Source organism: Rutidosis leptorrhynchoides, chromosome 9 (assembly GCF_046630445.1).
Source record: "Rutidosis leptorrhynchoides isolate AG116_Rl617_1_P2 chromosome 9, CSIRO_AGI_Rlap_v1, whole genome shotgun sequence".
Taxonomy (NCBI): Eukaryota; Viridiplantae; Streptophyta; class Magnoliopsida; order Asterales; family Asteraceae; genus Rutidosis; species Rutidosis leptorrhynchoides.
Genome location: NC_092341.1, coordinates 84267213 through 84288180, shown reverse-complemented (window position 1 = coordinate 84288180; position 20968 = coordinate 84267213). Strand labels below are relative to the sequence as shown.

Below are 20968 nucleotides of genomic sequence, written 5' to 3'. Positions count from 1 at the left end.
TCATAATATTTTGAAAATCATACGAGTAATTTTCTTCATTTTGAGTTTGTTGAAAATTTTGTGGCATTTGGTTAGAAAATTGGTATTGTTGATAATTTTGTGAGGAATCGTAATAAGGTTGGTTTGGATAATAAAAATCTGGATTCGAGTTATTCTCTTGATATTCATTCCATATATAGTTCATGGGTTCATAACTCTCCATTTGATCCATGGAAATATGATAATCACATTCCCAAGTCAAATGGTAACCTCCACAATTTTCACAAATATATGTAGTTTCAACCCTATTAAACATAGATGAATCGCACCAATTATCATCAAAACTTATTTGAGAGCATTGATTAAATTGTTGGGCATTAAAAAGATTTTTCATGGTCATATTCTCAAAATCATCCATATTACAGTATGCCTGGAACCTAGTTGAAATTTAAAAAGAACAAAGAGAAAAATAAAACAGAACTTTCGTAGGAAAATAAATCCCGACGAAAGGATCAAATAACTAAAAGTAATTAAATTCCTGATTGAACAATTTCTCCCCGGCAGCGGCACCAAAAAGTTGATGTGATAAAACCGACCTTTAAATTTTACAACTAAACTAGCTTAATAAATATTATCACACTACGGGCAACTGGTCCCGATCGTGCAGTAATAGATACTGGTAAGTCAAGTTCGTTCCACAGGGAGAAGCGTATTCAAGAATTTAACGACAATTAATTATACTAGAAAATGGGTTTAAATTGGTTTTTGGTTTTGGATATAATTAACTAAAATAATAATAAAAATTACAATAAATAAAAATACAAGAAAGCGTATTTACTTAGATTTCGTTCCTCTCGTTGATATGAATCATAAACAATTCATAATCAATATACTATGGATTGTTGTTAAGTTCGGTTACAATATTATATAGTATATAACTTCGTGATAACCTTTCGATTTCATAAAGTCCTGATTTACTAAAATTCAACTTAACTTTCGCTAATCTCATTTTAACAAATCAACTATACCTGATCATTCGAATTGTGATTCAACCTAGTTTTAACTTTCATTAAAACCTAAACTAAAATGGTTTCCCTTCTTATAATTTCATGACTATATAAATCTTAATACCGCCAAATCACCAAATCCGTATTCTTATATTTTTGTCAGGAATATAATCCTACGTTTTGTCTAGATCACAAATAATGTTGAAGCATATTTTATATATCACCAATTTAACTTTCGCTAAATGATTCAATAAACTATGTGACGGGGATTAAGTATTAAATTTACATAATAATGGATCTTTTGGTTGAACACAATATCTAAAATGACTAAAATAACAATTGTAATTCTTAAAATATTTACTTTATATATTTTTCTTTCGAATTTATATAAAATCTTAACTAACTAAAATTAAATCTAACTTTCGTTAAATCTTATTTTAGCAAGTCAAACTATACTACGATTATTTAAATTGTGACCTAGCCAAGTTTTGACTTTCGCCAAAACTTAAATCATAACGGTTTCCCTTTTACAATTTCACGATTATATGAACTATAATATTATCCAAACCACCGAATCTTATTTCTAAATTGGTGTTAATAATTTATCCATAAGTTCGTCTAAACCACTTTTAGTGTTAAAGCTTAATCTATATTAATAGAAATAACCTTCGCTATTTATATCTAACAAATTAAGTGATAAGGATTAAATATCTAATTGTATAACAATGGTTCTTTTAGCTAGGCACAATGTTAGAAATAATCAAAGTTACATTTTAGTGTTCTAAATGATAACAATCCATAATCGAGGGGCTCTACATCTAAGCAAACACAGGAGTAAACTAGCTAATCATAATAATAGGATGGGAGTAAAAATAAAAACATAATATAATAAACATAATAACAATAATAATGATTCTAACAATAATAATGGTAATTTAAATAACAACAATAATGAAATACTTAAAATTTAAACGGAACAACTTACAATAAACTTTACTCTCATTGACTTCAAATGGTAGAAATTGAAAATAAAAACACCCGTGTACACGAATAGTACCACTCTTACAATCTTGAAACTATCTAACTTGAACTTGAAATTTAATTTGGTATGGAACTAAAATGAAATAAATTGATACGGAGTAATATGGAAAATAAATTGAGACAGTAGGTTGTATATAGTTTTGTTATCTACCTAAACTAACTACTCTTTTTCCTTGTAAAATGGCACTCCGTATTTAACATGTAGAGAAAATGAGTAGTAGGTAGGCTTGAGCTGTATACTCCTTTTAATTCTGTAAAGCTGAAAAGGACTGTAAAGTAGTAATACTAAACCCAAAAGCAACCGTCCCATGTGAACTTGAATCTGGATCTGGATCAAACATTACGCGTTTCGCGTGGTATCTACACGTTCCGCGTAAGAGTAAAATGAAATCTGGAAATGTGTCACAACATTACGCGTTTCGCGTAATGTATTACGTGATCCGCATAAGAGTAAATGACAGGTTTGTATTTTTTTATTTTTGTTCTCTGTTGACCCCGTGTTCCGTGTTGACGTATATTGATTTGGAGCTTTCATTTGAACTCTTTTTCTTCGATCATCTTGAACTGGCATATTTTTCGTCTTTTATTCTTGATTTCGGATAAACGTTTTCTCGATATATAATTGGTTTAAATTCGTCGTTTATCGTCTTTTCTTCCAACTTTAACATGTGTATTACTTTCGTTGCTTTTCTCGTAAAATGTGAATCTAATGTTCTTGTAAACGATAAAAGAATATGAAATATAAATGATATTGCGTCGAAATATATGTATGTTTATAGCAATATCAATCGCAAAATATCAACCTCAGTTCCCTCCACAAATCGGAAATGGAACAAACATATTCCCTCCATAAAGCGAAATATCGAGAAGTGCGATATAATAAACGTTGTTGGCCCATAAATAGTCGTATGCTCCCGACTACCCCCATAATACTTCTCAAAAACAAGTGTTTCCATACTCACTTACTAAATAAGTCTAACGGACAAGGAGGTTATCCACTAAACTTCATACATCAATACTTCAGTGAATAAATACTAGAAAGGTTTCTGAAAGGTTTCGTGTGAATAATAAACATTAAAGACCTTGGGTGAAAAACTTATGAAAGTTGAGACCAAAACTAAAAATTCTGAAAAATTGCAAAACATTTTTCACTGGTGGTCCCTCTAGTTAACGGACGTTAAATATTTAATGGTGAAAGTTAACGACCGTTAAGTAATATTTGAGAATAATATAACAAAAGCAATATAAATAGGAAGTGGGATCTGGGACCCACTAAGAAAAGTCAAATGCTATTTTACGTGAAAGACATCTTCTCCAAAATAATATGTAGTCAATGAATCTCATAATTTTGACAGGTGAGGTCTACATTTAAATTTATTTATGCAATTAATATCCCCTTAATTCCATCTTCTTCTTTTTGCCTTCTTCCTCCCAAACGTGAACAGGAGCTTTTTTTTCTTTTTATTCTTACCTTTACACCCATATAAATATCAAATAAAAAACATGTTACCCGTACGTTTTACTCGCCCACTCGTATTGTTCTTCAATTTTGCAAAATCCAGCGAGTTCAGAGGCGGCAGCCATGGTGGTTGTGTGGTGGTGGACGGCGGCAAGCATGGAAAACATATCAAGACACCACCAAAATTCACCAAACATTGCAAATCGCTGCGTTTCTTCATCCTAAACACAAACCCATTGATAGAATTCACAAACTCATAACCAAAATCGAGCTAGAGTTCGATTTCAGTCACTATTTTTCAAAAACAAAAACTTCTCAGATCTCGATGATTATAACGAATTAGATTCTAAAACTTTGAAGAAGCACTCACGAGATGATTTACAACCTTTCTAATTAAACACTTTTTCTTAATTCGATTTAGATCTCAAAAACCCATAAAAAGTCAACAAAGTCAACTGTTATATCTTAAAACGAATTTCAGTAGATTTAACGTCTTTTACCTTCGATCTAATCAAGAGCTCAGGTGTACCAGCTCTGATACCAATTTGTTGGTCGGTTTAAGGATCATAAACAACATTATACGAGCTAGATCAAAGACGGAAGATATAAACACAATGAATCAAACATAAATCAATATTATTAATATAAACGTTACACTTACAATTGATTTAAACGGAGAAACATCGGTTGGCCAGGGGAGATCGAGCATGATCTCCCCTAAGCACTGGAATCGCCAAAACGGCTCTTCCAAATTAGGGTTCTAGCCTGACCCCAATTAGGGTTCTACTCTCTTAACCCTAAACACATGTGATACTGGCTTAGGTTACCATAATGGTCCTATCAACATGAACAGCCCAACAGTCACATATGCTCCTGTAACTGATCATTTTCACGCGTGTAATACATCTAGGTGTACAATGTAATAATAGGCGTTATTCGCCCAGCGACAGCCATACACAATATGCATCAACAATATTAGTTGCACCATGACAGTATAAATAATTACCATCCAAACCCACATCTTCATCCTCATTATTTTAGATTGAAAAATGCCCTTTTCATCAAGAAAGTTAACTGAAATCGTGTCGGATTTGAGCTCCATAATGATGCAGATTGATATATAGAAAAGTAAAAATGCATAAGTGTCCTAAGTCATCTCGTGATTGTTTCTGAAAATTCTCAAATCTTAATTCGAAGTATCAAATCCGAATTCATAAGTCAAAGTTCATGTTAAAAAGTCAAACGTATGAACGTGGATCGAATTTGAGAAATCTGTGTTGATTCGGGCGTTAAATTCAGATGTCGAGCATTTATGTCATCATTTTAAGTCACTTTTCTTCAGGATTCGTCATCTGAAATCGTATAAATCATGAGTTTTGATTTCGAGTTCATGAGAAAAAGTCACCTCGTGTTCTTCATAATTCTGCAGATTTCTTATTGTTTTAGTTGCAGATTCTTCACAAAAGGTGCAAAACGAGGCTCAAGGAATGATTTCCAACCGATTTTGAGTGCTAATTTGATCGAATTAAAATTTTGGTCAAATTTGTTCTTAGTGATCTGAAACGAGATGAAGCAGAAACAGAAACGATTAGCGTCCGGTTTGGATAAATCACTGGTGGTGGTGGGAAATGAAGATATTAATAAAGATGATGAAGAGGATTATGGGTGAAATTTTTAAGAAACTTCAGGGATCAAACGTATATTTTTAACTAGCAATCGTTAATGAATTTGACGAAGATTACCTCAATTTTAAAATTTTTGAACACCTAATCCTTTTCTCGGGCAAAAATAAAATTGAAATCCTTTTCGGGCTTAGGAAAATTGAGGGTTACCTTGATTGTCAAATTGGGTAAAATAGGTTACCTTTTCGGACCATTTGCCCTTCATTGTATCATAGAATAAATTCAAAACCTAAATGTTAGTTTGTTCCCCAATCCTAAACTCTAAATCTAGATTTACTTATTACCATTTAAATCCTAAAGAAATTCAAACATTGAACCTGATTCAGAAAAACCCAATGATGACGTAAACAAACCACCATCAGTTACTGAAGTACACAAACGACCCTAGTTGAGGACATAAACAAACCTTCACCACCACCGGAAATTAATTCAGAAACACACAAATGATAATCTGATTTCTATATTATCGAAATCTAAATCGATTATAATTATTAAAATTCAACCAATTTTTGATATTTATCGCGTTTTCCGGCGATGAAGGTGACGGAATCGAAAACGTTAATAGTTTCGGCGCGGAGGAGGTGGTGGTGACGGTGGTAGTGGGAATAAAAATGAGAAAGAGGCGTTGAAAAGGTTTTCAGAGCTTGAAAAGAGTCAGTTTATAAAATGGCTGACGAAGTTTAAAAAGAAAGATTGTCTGCTGATAATTTACTTTTGACCAAAAATTAAGTGAATGTGATGTTGTTATGTTTACTAAGGTATGACCTAATATTGGAGGATCACTTTTTATTTTGTTATTATTAGTAATTATAAAATATAATAATACAAATATTACTCGTAAAATGTTATTATCATCAAAGAAAATGAAGGGTAAAAAGACGTATTTACCCTCACATGTAATATAGATGTCAAGATTTAATGGCCCTTATTAATGAAAGTTAGTCGGAGAGACCACCCACGCAATATTTTTGAAATAAATGGATTAAGTTTGCTAAAAAGCGACTGGACGCCGCATACAAAACGAGGTAAAACCAACTGAACAAGGGAGCAAAAAGGTTTTTTTTATTTTTTTTTATTTTTTATTTTTTTTATTTATTATTATTTTTTTTATTTTTATTTTTTGTTAAAAGGAAAACTTCAACGTTGCTTATATATTTTATGTAGCTCTCTCACAACATTTAATCTTTTTATAATCGTTAGAATTAAAAACACGTTTAAGACTATATTTTAGTCTAGTTTCTTACCAGCTACATTAGATATATTTTTCTTCAAGGAAAAAAAAAAATTTTCCATAAAGTCTCATATTCCAACTAACTTGTAAGTTGTAACATCCATAAAAATTGGTTATAATCATACACTACCCTCCAATCTCCATGTCTTTTTATGTCTTTTAAAACACACTCAACTTCCACAAACTTTATACAAATACGGAGTACAAATTAATATAAAAAAATGACAATTTCCTAGAACCTACACTTTGTCCCTTCCTGTTCATACATACATGCACCAATACATCTATATATTTGCAACATTCTAATTCATTTCCTTAATCAACCATCATAAAACAACAACAAATTCAATTCCTCAAAATTTCAATAAATGGAACCTTTCAATTGGCCTGCTTTAACTTCCTCTGACTCTTCATCTTCGGTCTCTTCTCATTCTGGTCAAAAAAGTGAACGATCAAGCCCGATTAAAGGTCCATGGACCAATGCAGAAGATAAAATTTTAACTCGGTTTGTTGACCGTTATGGACCACGTAACTGGTCACTAGTTAGTAAATACATTAAGGGTCGCTCAGGCAAGTCTTGTAGACTAAGATGGTGTAACCAACTTAGCCCTGATGTTCAACACCGCCCGTTTTCACAAGCGGAAGATGAGACAATCTTAGTGGCCCATTCTCAATATGGGAACAGATGGGCCACTATTGCCCGGTTGCTGCCGGGCAGAACTGACAATGCAATTAAAAATCATTGGAACTCTACATTGAAGAAACGGCGGCTTCACAATCAATCTCAGGCTGTCGTGTCGGAACACGAGGTATTAGGAGAGGATAGTGGTGATTTCAAGATAAGTTTGAGTGTCGGTAACAATAACAATTACAGTAATAATAGTAATAGTTTTGTTACATTGGGATCTTCAAAAAATGTGAATGTGATAGAAGATGAAGATGATCCAATGACAACATTGTCGTTAGCACCACCGGGGACAGGCGGATATGAGTTGTCGGAGAATCTTCCGGTTGAGTTACTGGATGTGATGAGGGATTTGATTGCGAGGGAGGTTAGGGAGTATGTTACGACGTCGTTTCCTGAGTTTCATTGACATTTGTTGCCTTTCTATTTTTGTTTTATTTTATTTTCGAAGATGGTCAAATGTTGATGATATTCGTTAAAGTGGACGCTTGCTAATATTTTATTACATGTAACTGATTTGTTTAGATGAAAAAAAAAAAAAAAACAAAAAACAAAAAGATTGAACAATTAAACCTCGTGTTAATAATGTCTTAAGCAATTATGGAGAAGCTTATGAATGAGTGCAAACCAACATGGGCCCAGTCCTAATAATCATGGAAATTTGGAATGTTTATCGAGAATGAACTACTGTATAAGAGTGCTCCCAACGCTACGTCCTGGAGACCCTCCCACCTTGGGCGCCGTTGGCACCAACCCAGCCCAGCTACCGCCCTCGAGTCGCCCAGGCCTTTTCGTCCAAGTGGTTTACTATTCTCAGCAGATTTGAGGGCGAAAAAATATGGGTATTTTGGCCCGTTCACAGCAACCAACGGCTATATTCCCCTCCAACGGCTCCTAACGGCTATTTTCCTCTTTTTTTCTTTTTTTTACTCTATTTATACTCCACATTTCAACCCCATTTTACACACAACTATCATATTACTTCTCCATTTCTATTAATTTTTCTCACATCTATCACCAAAAAAATGAGTTCCAAAAAAACACCAAACAAAGGAAAAACGAAACAACGTCCGGTAGTTCAAGATCCAAATTCGGTTAGTCGAGATATGATGCAAATGCTACTCGATAACTCGCAACAAACTACCGGGTTTTCTCGTTTTGCAAATACTAATGCATTTGCGGGTATGTTCGGAAACGTCCATCAACAACAATCTCAAAATGTTCCACTCTACCATAACCAACAATCTCAAAATGTTCCACTCTTCCCGGACCAACTATCTCAAAATGTTCCAATTTACCCGAACCAACTATCTCAAAATGTTCAAATCTACCCGAACCAACAACAAACGAAACAAACACCTTATTATTCAAGTCTCCGTGACGAATCGTCCGACGAAGAAGTTCCCGAAACACCACTCCAAAATGAACCCGAATCCGAACCCGAACCCGAACCCGAACCCGAAAGTGATCCGAAAGGAAAAGGAAAACGAAAAGTGGTAGAAAAGAAAGTGAGGTGTCCGAAGACAGCGTGGACCGACTTGGAGACAAAAATTTTAGCCGAGCGTTTTGTAGATGTTTCCGAACACCCGAGTGTCGGAAACGACCAAAGTCATACTTCATTTTAGGGAGAAGTCCGGAGACAATATAATTCGATTGTCCCGGTGAAAAGACGTCCGGATCAAATAAGTGGAAAATGGTCGAAAATGCAAAGGGATGTCAAGATATGGATCGGTATTTACAACAAATACGAGAGAATGTGGGAAAGTGGTTGTAATAATGACGACATTATGTCCGCGGCACGAATGGCTTTCAAAGCGCAAACAAAGGGACGACACTTTGCGTTTGAGGATGCGTGGCGAGTGTTAAGAAATTGCCCGAAGTTTTTAGAAGGCGAAAGTATTTCGAGTAGCAACAAACGAAAAGAACCCGATCATATACCAATTAATGATCAAACCGAGGGAAGTTCCAACCCGAACACAAGCATGCACCCCGACCCAACCCAAATGGAAAATTTGTTAAAGGATACCGACCCAATCCGACGTCCTCCAAGTCGAGCTAAAAGTCAAAGGGACTCTTACTCATCCGATGCCGTGAGCCGTATGTCTTCCGATGAAGTTCGCTTTAAAATTGCTCAATCGGTCCAAGCTTCACAAGATGTGGCGAATCAAACTATGAAAAAGCTACAAGATGATAGCAACATTCGGACTATGTTTAAAGGGTTGAAGCTTCTTTCCAAACCGGTGTCACGAGATTTGCCTCCCAATGAATACGATATGCTAATGCTTGCTCGAGACAAAATTAAGAAAAAATATGCGAAGAAATTGCAAAACATGAACGACGACGACGAGGAGTAGTTTGATTATTTAGCTTTCTAGTATTTTTTTTTTAATTGTCGTAATCTTTTAATTTTAAATTGTCGTAATGTTTTAAATTTTAAATATTGTATTTTTTTTAATTTTAATGAAATGGTAGTTTTATGTTTTTTATTTTTAATTTATCATATAAATATTAATAATTAATTGATAATATAAAATAATTCAAAAATAAAATAAAAAATGGAAGGAGGCGTGTCTTTGTTGGAAGTGTTTAGTCCTGGGTTTAGTCCTGGGAAGGAAGTGAGATGGAGGTGCTGATGTGGCGCTGAATAGTTGGTTAGTCCTGAAAGACATTGTGTCATGGTTAGGAGCACTCTAATATTTGTTTCAAAATTTATAACAAACAAAATGCATGATTCGATAAAATTATAAAACTTGTGCTTCGATGATTCAATTCACCCTTCCTATTACTTCGATGTAATTTTTAATTTCATTCAAAGTTTTTGTAGCAACAAAAATGTTTCCATGTGTTTGTGTTGCACTATGTTATTTAATATTTTATAAAATATACAATTAACATTAACAATTTAACAATCTTTTATCTATCTATATATTATATAAAACAAGATTTTAAACATCTTACGTGACATCCTTAATTAGCCTCTATTTTAAAAAATTGATAACGTGTCAATTTATTAAAAAAAAAAATTTAATTACTTGTAAGGTTTTAGATATATATTTACATTATTATTTATTACTTATATTTGAATGGTTTTAGATATATTTATATTATATTATTTGATAAAAAAATTACTTTACCCTTGATATTTTATATTTATTTAAATCAAAAGATAAAAATACGTATAGTACTTATAGGCTATGTTTGGCGACGAGCTTCTTGGAGCTTTTTAGAGCTTTTAGCTTTTAATTTTTATGAAAAAACTCATGTATAACTTTTTAGCTTCGTTTGGTTGCATTAGCTTTTAGCTTTTAAAATAGCTAAAACAAAATTAAAAGCTCCAATAAGCTCTTATTTGAAACGCTAGATGAGGTAGCGTTGAGATTTGGAAAGAGCTTTTTAGTGCTTAAACTAGTTTTCGAACCCTCGCTTCGCGCCGGGGGTTCGATTTTTAATGTATTTTATTGTGTTTAGTTACGTAGCCTGCGAGTGAAAATTCAACATATATGAATCGTACCCTAAATATTTAGCGTTTTTTAAAAAGTGTCCGTTTTGCGTATAGTTAGTGACATTGTGTTCATAAAATTATTTCGAGTTTAAGGATGGTGTCGGAAAAATTTAACTCGTTGCGAGCGAGAAGATATGATATGTTGAATATTTGAGTGGAGTTTATTTAAGATATTTTATGAAAATTTTGATTTGACGCTTTAACCCCCTGTGTTGGGGGTCGATTTTAATTTCTGAACAAAGTGTGGGGGGCTTGTGTGGTGTTACTTGAAAGAAAGAAGGGAAAAGGGGGGGTGGGGGGGGGGGGGGGGGGGGGGGGGGAAGGGTGGAAAGACGAATATACCCCTGCGTATAGTTAGTGACATTGTGTTCATATAAGTATTTCGAGTTTAAGGATGGTGTCGGAAAAATTTTACTCGTTGCGAACGAGAAGATATGACCTGTTGAATATTTGAGTGGAGTTTATTTAAGATATTTTATGAAAATTTTGATTTGACGCTTTAACCCCCTGTGTTGGGGGTCGATTTTAATTTCTGAACAAAGTGTGGGGGGCTTGTGTGGTGTTACTTGAAAGAAAGAAGGGAAAAGGGGGGAAAAAAGGGTGGAAAGACGAAAATACCCCTGATACTATTCATAAGTTTTGTCTAGTAGTTAATATGGTAATTACTTAAATATCATGTTGAATAACCAGAAATCGTCCCACATATTTTTTTATATATTTTTTATGTATATCCAATGCAATAGAGATCTATCTTATGTCCAATGCTGTACCAAAAAAGCTCCGTGGCATGTCACATGCATGCAATAAAATGTCTATGTAAGTAAGAAAAAAGGTATATCATTAAATAATACGCATATAATATATGGGGATGATTCTCACACACACTTTTTTGATCCTCACACATCAATTTAAAGAAATGGAGTATTATTAGAAGAGTAAAAAGTTAAAATAAGTGTGTGAGGATCAAAAAAGAGTGTGTTAGAATCATCCCCCATAATATATCCATTAATTTTCTTTTATAATACACATATGATAACAGTTGTATTTGCAAGGGACCTTTACATATGACATTTTAATTCAATAATAACTAATAAAAATCAATAATAATTATATATGATAACTGTTATATTCGCAAACGTTAAGACCCTTACATATGACATTTTACATAGGTCCTTTATCTTCATTTTGATGAGTGTGTTATAGGCACCATTCTACAAAGACCATTTTATCTCCACTTTGTTATGTTATCTCAAAATTAAATAAAAAAAACAGGTGATATTAAAAATATATCTGCAAGATAAGACATCTAATGTTGAGATGATCGAATAAAACATGAAGTCAGTTTAGCTTATAAATTAAGTCTCGAGTAAACAATTATCGTGTTGAGCGTATAGTCCATGTAAAACATTAATGCTTAGTAGTACTTAATGAAATAGACATTTAATGTGTTATTTGTTAATTATTCAGTTTATTCAGATTTGTACTTACACTCTTTAACTTATATAACACTATAATTTTAAATAAATCATAACTAATTGTTTAACCATTTTTACCGATCGTGCATTGTAACAACCCTGCTTTTTCTGTCACTTTCGTTAACTGTCTGTTAGTCGTTTTAACGGCGATTACTTGACTTTTTATGTGTTTAAATATATTAAATGCATACTTGATCATTGGAGGGTTACATGAATTAATATGGGTTAAAATTAATTGATAAATATATTTCGGTTAATGAAATATGATGAAAACGCAACGGTTTGAATAACTGCAAAAACTACTTTACGAGTAACGAAACGCTCGGGTTTATATTAATAATTATTTTAATAATTATTAACTTTTAAAAATATTTAATTTATTGGTATTTTAATAAATAAAACGATTGGTTGCGTTTTAACGATCGGTTTAGCGTTCCGGGTCTTCGGTACGTTTAAACGGCACTTGAAACGAATCACGAATTCACGCTTTTGCAAAACACGAGCCCGGGACACCATGGTGGGTCCCAATTGGCCGAATGGCCCACTCCCATCCCTTAAATTTTTTTTTGTTGGGCTTAATTGCAACTAGTGATGTTGTTTTGTGATTAAGCCCTAAATATATAAGACTAAACCTAAACCTAATCAATGCATTATACCCCTACATAAAAAAGGCAGTCGACTCCCTCTCCTTCCTCCTCCCATCGTCGACCACCAACACAAGCACAACCACATCAATTTTTGATTTTTAGCTTAACCCTTGAACACGAAACTTGCAATTCACATCATCCTCTACGCGTGGGTATATTATTTTTGCGATCAAAGGTATATTTGCATAAACCCTAACTTTAAAAATCTGATTCTTATAAAGTTTGATAGTGTAAGTTGTCAATTGCTCAAGTCCATACGCGTTATTGTTAATTCAACAACAACAACAACAACAACAACAACAACAAAACCCAATACCACATAAGTGGTGTATGGGGGAGGTGAGATGTAGACAATCCTTCCCCTATCCGAGAATAATGACAAGTCATTTTTCCACTCAGAGTGAAAACACTCTCAAAAGTAGAGAAAGTCATCCCTCTCTTTATTCAACGGATAGAGAGATTGCTTCTGAGTGGACCTCCGGCCAATAAGTAGGAAAAAAATTTACAAAATTAAATAAAAATTAAAAATTAAATTGAGACGCCATGAAAATGGTAAAATCAAATTTCCATGGGTTTTAAATCCTTCCTGAAATTTAATTTAGGCTCTAAGATTTAGTCAAGTCGCCAGTAAATCGACGCTTGCTATCGACTCAATAACTAGAGCCGTACGCGTTATTGTTAATTACTTGCGTTAATTTGATTGTTTGATGTGATTAGGGTAAATCCCGAATTTGTTTTGTGTGATTACAGAAACTTGACTTTGCTAAATGTTAAATATTATGATATATTTGAAATCTTGTCGAAAAATTAATAATTTTAGGCTTTGGATTCGCGTATTTTCGTTACCGTATGCTTAAGTTATGATTGATTGATGTTTTGTTGATGAATCAATGTTTATGTCAAATTCTGGAAAATGGACATGGAATGGTGTTACATACTGATCATAATTGTGTAGAGGACTTAAAAAAACTCAAGTTAGACTATGAAATCATGCTATTTGGATTTGTAATGCTCACGTTATGCTTAATTGAACGTTTTTGATAAAACTGATTTGGTCGGTATCATTAAACTGACTTTTAAATTCAATTGAAGTGAGATATTTAATTAGGAATTTGCATATCTGAAAAGTTCATATGTTTTAGTTAAATTTTCATCTAGGCCTTGCGTCATTTGGATTTGTGAAGCTTGTGTAATGTGCGAGTCGAAATGGTAACCTGTATGTTAAACAAATCTGTAACGTATGCACCTATAGCTTTATAGCATGAGTTGTGGACCTTTTGAGACCTTGGACTTCTGGATATTGGATCTTTGTATGTTATGTGATAAATCTATAGTTTATGGCAAACCTTAAACTTAATACATTGTGCACACTAAGGCCGTAGTTTTAGTAACTGCAAAATTGAACTGAAACATAATGTCCAACTTGCTTGAATAAATTGTACCAATTGGCTAAACAAAAATGTCACATCTTTTGATATGTGGTAATTTAGCTTGTCCTTGAACCATGTCTACTGACCTTGCATTAATTTCATGTTCCTAGCTCCGGTTATAGCCATTACGAGATTGGTGCGTGATAATGCTAAAAACGAACATATATTTCATAGCATTATTCCTCAAGAAAGACAAGCTTTTAGTTGCAATTGTTCTATTTACAAGTGATATTCGTTTAAATAATAAAAGGTGAAGACAGAAGACAGATTCGACGATTTGAAGACGCAAACGACCAAAAAGCTCAAAAGAACAAAAGACAATCAAAAAGGTTCCAATTATTGATAAGAAACGTCTCGAAATCACAAGAGTACAAGATTCAAAACGCAAAGTACAAGATATTAAATTGTACGCAAGGACGTTCGAAAATCCGGAACCGGGACCAGAGTCAACTCTTAACGCTCGACGCAACGGACTAAAAATTACAAGTTAACTATGTATATAAATATAATATAATATATAATTAATTATATTAATTATATATATATTATATATATATATTAAAAACCGTCGGCAGCAAGAAACTCCAAGGGTGTGAGCTGTAAATACATCTCCGCGACTCGCGGAGTTTTAAGGGCATTTTGCCGCGAGTCGCGGAGCCCCAATTTTCAACTCTGGCTATAAAGCCAACCGAATTCTGATCAAATTTATCATCTTTTTTCTCCTCATTCATACGATATATATATATATATATAATTTATATTTTAATTTTAATTTTAATTTTAATTCTAATAATAAGGGTATGTTAGCGAATGTTGTAAGGGTGTAAGTCGAAATTCTGTCCGTGTAACGCTACGCTATTTTTAATCATTGTAAGTTATGTTCAACCTTTTTATATTAATGTCTCGTAGCTAAGTTATTATTATGCTTATTTAAAACGAAGTAATCATGATGTTGGGCTAATTACTAAAATTGGGTAAATGGGCTTTGTACCATAATTGGGGTTTGGACAAAAGAACGACACTTGTGGAAATTAGACTATGGGCTATTAATGGGCTTTATATTTGTTTAACTAAATGAAAGTTTGTTAATGTTAATATAAAGATTTACAATTGGGCGTCCCTATAAATTACCATATACACTCGATCGGACACGATGGGCGGGGTATTTATATGTACGAATAATCGTTCATTTAACCGGACACGGGAATGGATTAATAGCCACTAGAATAATTAAAACAGGGGTGAAATTACATTCAAGGGTAATTGGTGTAATTTTTAACAAAGTAGTAAAACCTTGGTTTACACGCAGTCGATAACCTGGTGTATTCATTAAACAAAGTATTAAAACCTTGTTACAATTCGAATCCCCAATTAGTTGGAATATTTAACTTCGGGTATAATAATAATTTGACAAGGACACTTGCAATTTATATTTATGACTGATGGACTGTTATGGACAAAAACAAGACGGACATATTGAATAATCCAGGACAAAGGACAATTAACCCATGGGCATAAAACTAAAATCAACACGTCAAACATCATGATTACGGAAGTTTAAATAAGCATAATTCTTTTATTTCATATTTAATTTCCTTTATTTTATATTTAATTGCACTTCTAATTATCGCACTTTTATTTATTGTTATTTAATCGCACTTTTATTTATTTTTAATTATCGCAATTTTATTTTATCGCATTTTTATTATTCGCAATCGTTATTTACTTTACGCTTTAATTTAAGTCTTGTATTTATTTTATATTTTACATTAGGTTTTAACTGCGACTAAAGTCTTAAAATCGACAAACCGGTCATTAAACGATAAAAACCCCCCTTTATAATAATAATATTACTTATATATATATTTGTATTTTTATAAAAGTAAACTAATATAGCGTTGAGCTTTGTTTAAAGATTTCCCTGTGGAACGAACCGGACTTACTAAAAACTACACTACTGTACGATTAGGTACACTGCCTATAAGTGTTGTAGCAAGGTTTAAGTATATCCATTCTATAAATAAATAAATATCTTGTGTAAAATTGTATCGTATTTAATAGTATTTTCGCACTAAAAATAATACTATTTTATATACACCTCGCTTCACATCAAGTATTTTTGGCGCCGCTGCCGGGGAACTATCTTAAAAGCCGGAAGCGCAACGCTAATATATAATATAAAAAAAAAAAGATTTTTAGTTACTTTTATTAAAAGTCGTTTTTGTAAAAATACGTTTTAAATATTCGAAAATAGAAAAAAAAAAACAAAAATATTAGTATTTTTAAGATTTTGTTAAATATTTAAGTTTTATAAGTTTCTTTATTTCTATTTTAGTTTATAAAAATATAAGTTTTATTTTAAAATCTTTTATTTATAAAAAAAAAACAGAAAACATAAAATAAAAAAAAAAATAAAGAAAAACGCGTAAAAAGTGAAACCTGTCAACTGAATTCTGGAACCCCGCGACTCGCGGGGTTTTCTTCTTTAATTACCGCGACTCGCGGAGGCCATCTGACACACGGACAAAAACCCTAATCAAGCATTGATTACGGGTTATTTTTAATTATTATTATTATTAAAACCTAATTATTATTATTATTATTAGTTTTAATTTTACTTTTACTTTTTATTTATATATTTTAGTTTAATTAGTTTTATTAAATTGTAAAATTAGTAGTTTTATTAAATAAATAATATAAAAATAATATTTTTATAAAAATTGTACTTTTTACAACTTTTTGTATATTTTTATATTTTGTCCCTTTTTAATCGTTGTAGCGTAATATTTATATTTTTTTTAGCTCATTTTTAATTTTAAACTTAGTTTTTGCTATAGTTATTTTTACTCCTAGATTTTTAGGCTTTGCCGTAGAATTCCTTAAGTGCTTTTTCTTTAGACTAAGATTTAGGTGCTTTAGAATTTTGCGACGCCTTTTTAAGTTTTAGTTTCTTTTTAAGTTATTTCCATTTGGGATTTAGTTTTTCCTGTAAGCTTTAATATTTTTAGACCTTTTACTATGTATCAATTATCATTCCAATTAATAATTTCAATTTACGATTATAATTTTAAGTTAGTTGTAGTAATAAGGTTAGGTTAGTCAAGTATTTTTAAGTTTTTATAAGTTTCTTTTATTTTTCCGTCACCTTTTATTTTTCAATCATTTTTTTCTTTTTCGACCTTTTTCGACGAACTCTCTTTTTCTCTCTTATTTCTCGCCATTCTAGTTTTTAGGACTTAGATTTTTTTTCTACTTCTTATCTAAATTTCTTAAAATTACGAAAATTTATTTTAAGTGGTTAAATTAATAGACATCAAAATTTTCTGGTTCGTAGTAATAGTTGGATTTGTACGTGGACCGGGTTATTGGAGCCAAACAGTCCTCAATTATATTGAGACCAAACGAATCCTGCCCCTCTGCTGCATCTTTTGGCTATTCGAAACGTGGGCAAAATCAGAAAAGTCTATTGATTGGATAACTTATTATAATTTTTCTTTCTTTTTTAAAACTAATAGGATATTCAGTGAATGCACCGAGCAAGACGTTCATCACCTTTTGTACGTTCACCACCTGTAACTCGATCAAGACATCGTTTAACAAATATAACCGCCGTTGATTTTTCTTTAGAATCGTCATCCAGTCGACCAAGTACTTCAGTTCAAATTTCCGATAATCCAGTTTTTGAAACAAACCTCACAATTGAGAATCCAGAGAATATTCAGGAACGGTTCGTAGATCCTGAACCACTAAACTTTTCTCCGGAACCACCAATCATTCAAACAGAGATTGTCGAGGAACGAACCATTAAATCAGAATCATCTAGTGATACCGATTCAACAAATTCAATTATGGAGAATCTGGAACCTTTAAGTATGGAAGACCGAATGAGAGCTAAACGCACTGGCCAAGGTCACGCAATTACTCATCCAGACATTAATGCGCCAGATTATGAAATCAAAGGACAAATTCTACACATGGTGACTAATCAATGCCAATTTAGTGGTGCGCCGAAGGAAGATCCGAATGAACATCTACGTACCTTTAATAGGATCTGCACACTATTTAAAATCCGAGAAGTGGAGGATGAACAGATATATCTCATGTTATTTCCCTGGACTTTAAAGGGAGAAGCCAAAGATTGGTTGGAATCGTTACCTGAAGGGGCGATTGATACATGGGATGTTTTAGTTGACAAATTTCTTAAACAATTCTTTCCTGCATCTAAAGCAGTAAGACTTCAAGCAGAAATTGTTACGTTCACACAGAAACCAAATGAAACTCTATATGAGGCGTGGACAAGATATGGAAAGTTATTAAGAGGATGTCCGCAACATGGTTTAGACACCTGTCAAATAGTACAAATATTTTACCGAGGATGCGACATCACTACAAGAAAAGACATAGATATAGCAGCTGGTGGTTCTATTATGAAGAAAACCGAAACTGATGCTTACAAAATTATTGATAACACTGCTTCCCACTCACATGAGTGGCACCAAGAAAAAGATATCATTAGATCATCTAAAGCAGCTAGAGCCGATTCTAGCCATGACTTAGATTCCATTTCCGCAAAGATAGATGCTTTCGAGAGACGAATGGAAAAGATGACTAAGGATATTCACTCAATACGAATTAGTTGTGAGCAGTGTGGAGGACCACATTTGACAAAAGATTATCTCAGTATTGAATTAACAATGGAACAAAGAGAGAATATTTCATACATAAACCAAAGGCCTGGAAATAATTATCAGAATAATTATCAACCGCCAAGACCAATTTACAATCAAAACCAGAATTATAACCGAAATATTCCATACAACAACCAACAAGGTCCTAGCAACCAACAAGTATCCAATAATACTTATAATCAGCAAAGACCTAATTTTCAAAACAAACCACCACAACAAACCGATGATAAAAAGCCGAATTTAGAAGATATGATGACGAAGCTAGTTGAAACTCAAACGCAGTTTTTCACATCTCAAAAACAAACCAATGAACAAAATGCTCAAGCATTTAGAAATCAACAAGCTTCTATTCAAAATCTGGAACAAGAAGTAAGTAACCTAGCAAGGTTAATAGGTGAAAGAAAACCGGGAAGTCTACCTAGTGATACAAATGCTAACCCCCGGAATGAAACAGCTAAAGCCATTACCACAAGAAGTGGTACAACACTTAAACCACCGGAAATACCTGTAACTTCTGATGAAACCATTCCTACTCCACAAGAACCACAACCTGATCAAGATAAGGAAAAAGAACCGGTAGTTGAAAAGGTTAATGAAGATAACACAGTTAAGGATAAACCTTATGTTAAACCATACCAACCACCACTTCCTTACCCGAGTAAAATGAAGAAAGAAAAACTTGAAGCCGAGCAATCCAAATTCTTGGATATGTTTAAACAGATAAATGTAAATCTTCCTTTCATTGATGTGATTTCAGGAATGCCAAGATATGCTAAATTCTTGAAAGATCTAATCACGAATAGAAAGAAAATGGAAGAACTCTCAGCTGTTACTATGAATGCTAATTGTTCAGCAGTGCTGTTGAATAAGATACCAGAAAAACTATCTGATCCAGGAAGTTTCACAATTCCATGTTTTCTGGGTAGTCTTAGTTCAATAGAAGCATTAGCAGACTTAGGTGCTAGTATAAATCTAATGCCGTATTCACTATACGCTAAACTAGACCTTGGAGAATTAAAACCAACCAGAATAAGCATACAACTAGCCGATAGATCAATAAAATATCCTAGAGGGATAATGGAGAACATGCTAGTTAAAGTTGGTACTTTAGTATTTCCAGTAGATTTTGTTGTTTTGGACATGGAAGAAGATTCTCAAGTTCCTCTCATATTAGGAAGACCATTCTTAAACACGGCTAAAGCAATGATAGACGTGTTCGGTAAGAAATTGACCCTAAGTATAGAGGATGAGAGTGTTACCTTTTCAGTTGATAGAGCAATGCAACAACCACAATCTGCAGATGATACATGTTATTATATTCAAACTATAGATGCACATGCAGAATTATTAGAAGAATTTCCAGAATTACAAGGAACAGGAGAATGTTCTTTAGGAGAAGGTAATGAACCAATTGATGAAGCTGAAATGTTAGCTACACTTATAGCTAATGGATATGAACCAACAACAGAAGAAATTCAAATGCTAAAAGAATAAGACAGATATCGATATAAATCATCGATAGAAGAACCTCCAAAATTAGAGTTAAAGCCACTTCCAAACCATTTGGAATACGCTTATTTACATGGTGAATCTGAATTACCTGTAATAATATCGTCTTCTCTTACTGAAAATGAGAAATCACAGCTCATTTCTATGTTGAAAGCTCATAAACCAGCCATTGCATGGAAGATTCATGATATTAAAGGAATAAGTCCTTCGTATTGCACACATAAAATCCTTATGGAAGAAGGTCATAAAATGTATGTGCAACGCCAACGAAGACTAAATCCTAATATGCAAGATGTAGTTAAGAAAGAGATTATTAAACTGCTAGATGCAGGTTTGATATATCCAATTTCTGATAGTCCATGGGTAAGCCCAGTTCAATGCGTGCCTAAGAAGGGTGGCATGACTGTCATCACAAATGAGAAAAATGAGCTTATTCCTACTAGGACTGTAACAGGATGGCGTGTATGTATTGATTATAGAAAATTAAATGACGCCACCAGAAAAGATCACTTTCCCTTACCTTTCATAGATCAAATGTTGGAAAGATTAGCCGGAAATAGTTACTATTGTTTTCTAGATGGATTTTCCGGATATTTTCAAATTCCAATAGCACCCGAAGATCAAGAGAAAACC

General features: G+C 33.0%; 1 protein-coding gene across 1 annotated transcript; it reads left to right on the top strand.

Annotated features, from left to right (window-relative positions):
* The first annotated feature begins 6767 nt into the window (after positions 1-6767).
* LOC139868216 (transcription factor MYB1-like) lies at positions 6768-7493 on the top strand. The gene has a single exon (XM_071856547.1). It carries the CDS (start codon positions 6768-6770, stop codon positions 7491-7493), a length of 726 nt encoding a protein of 241 aa, XP_071712648.1.
* The last annotated feature ends 13475 nt before the right edge of the window (positions 7494-20968 follow it).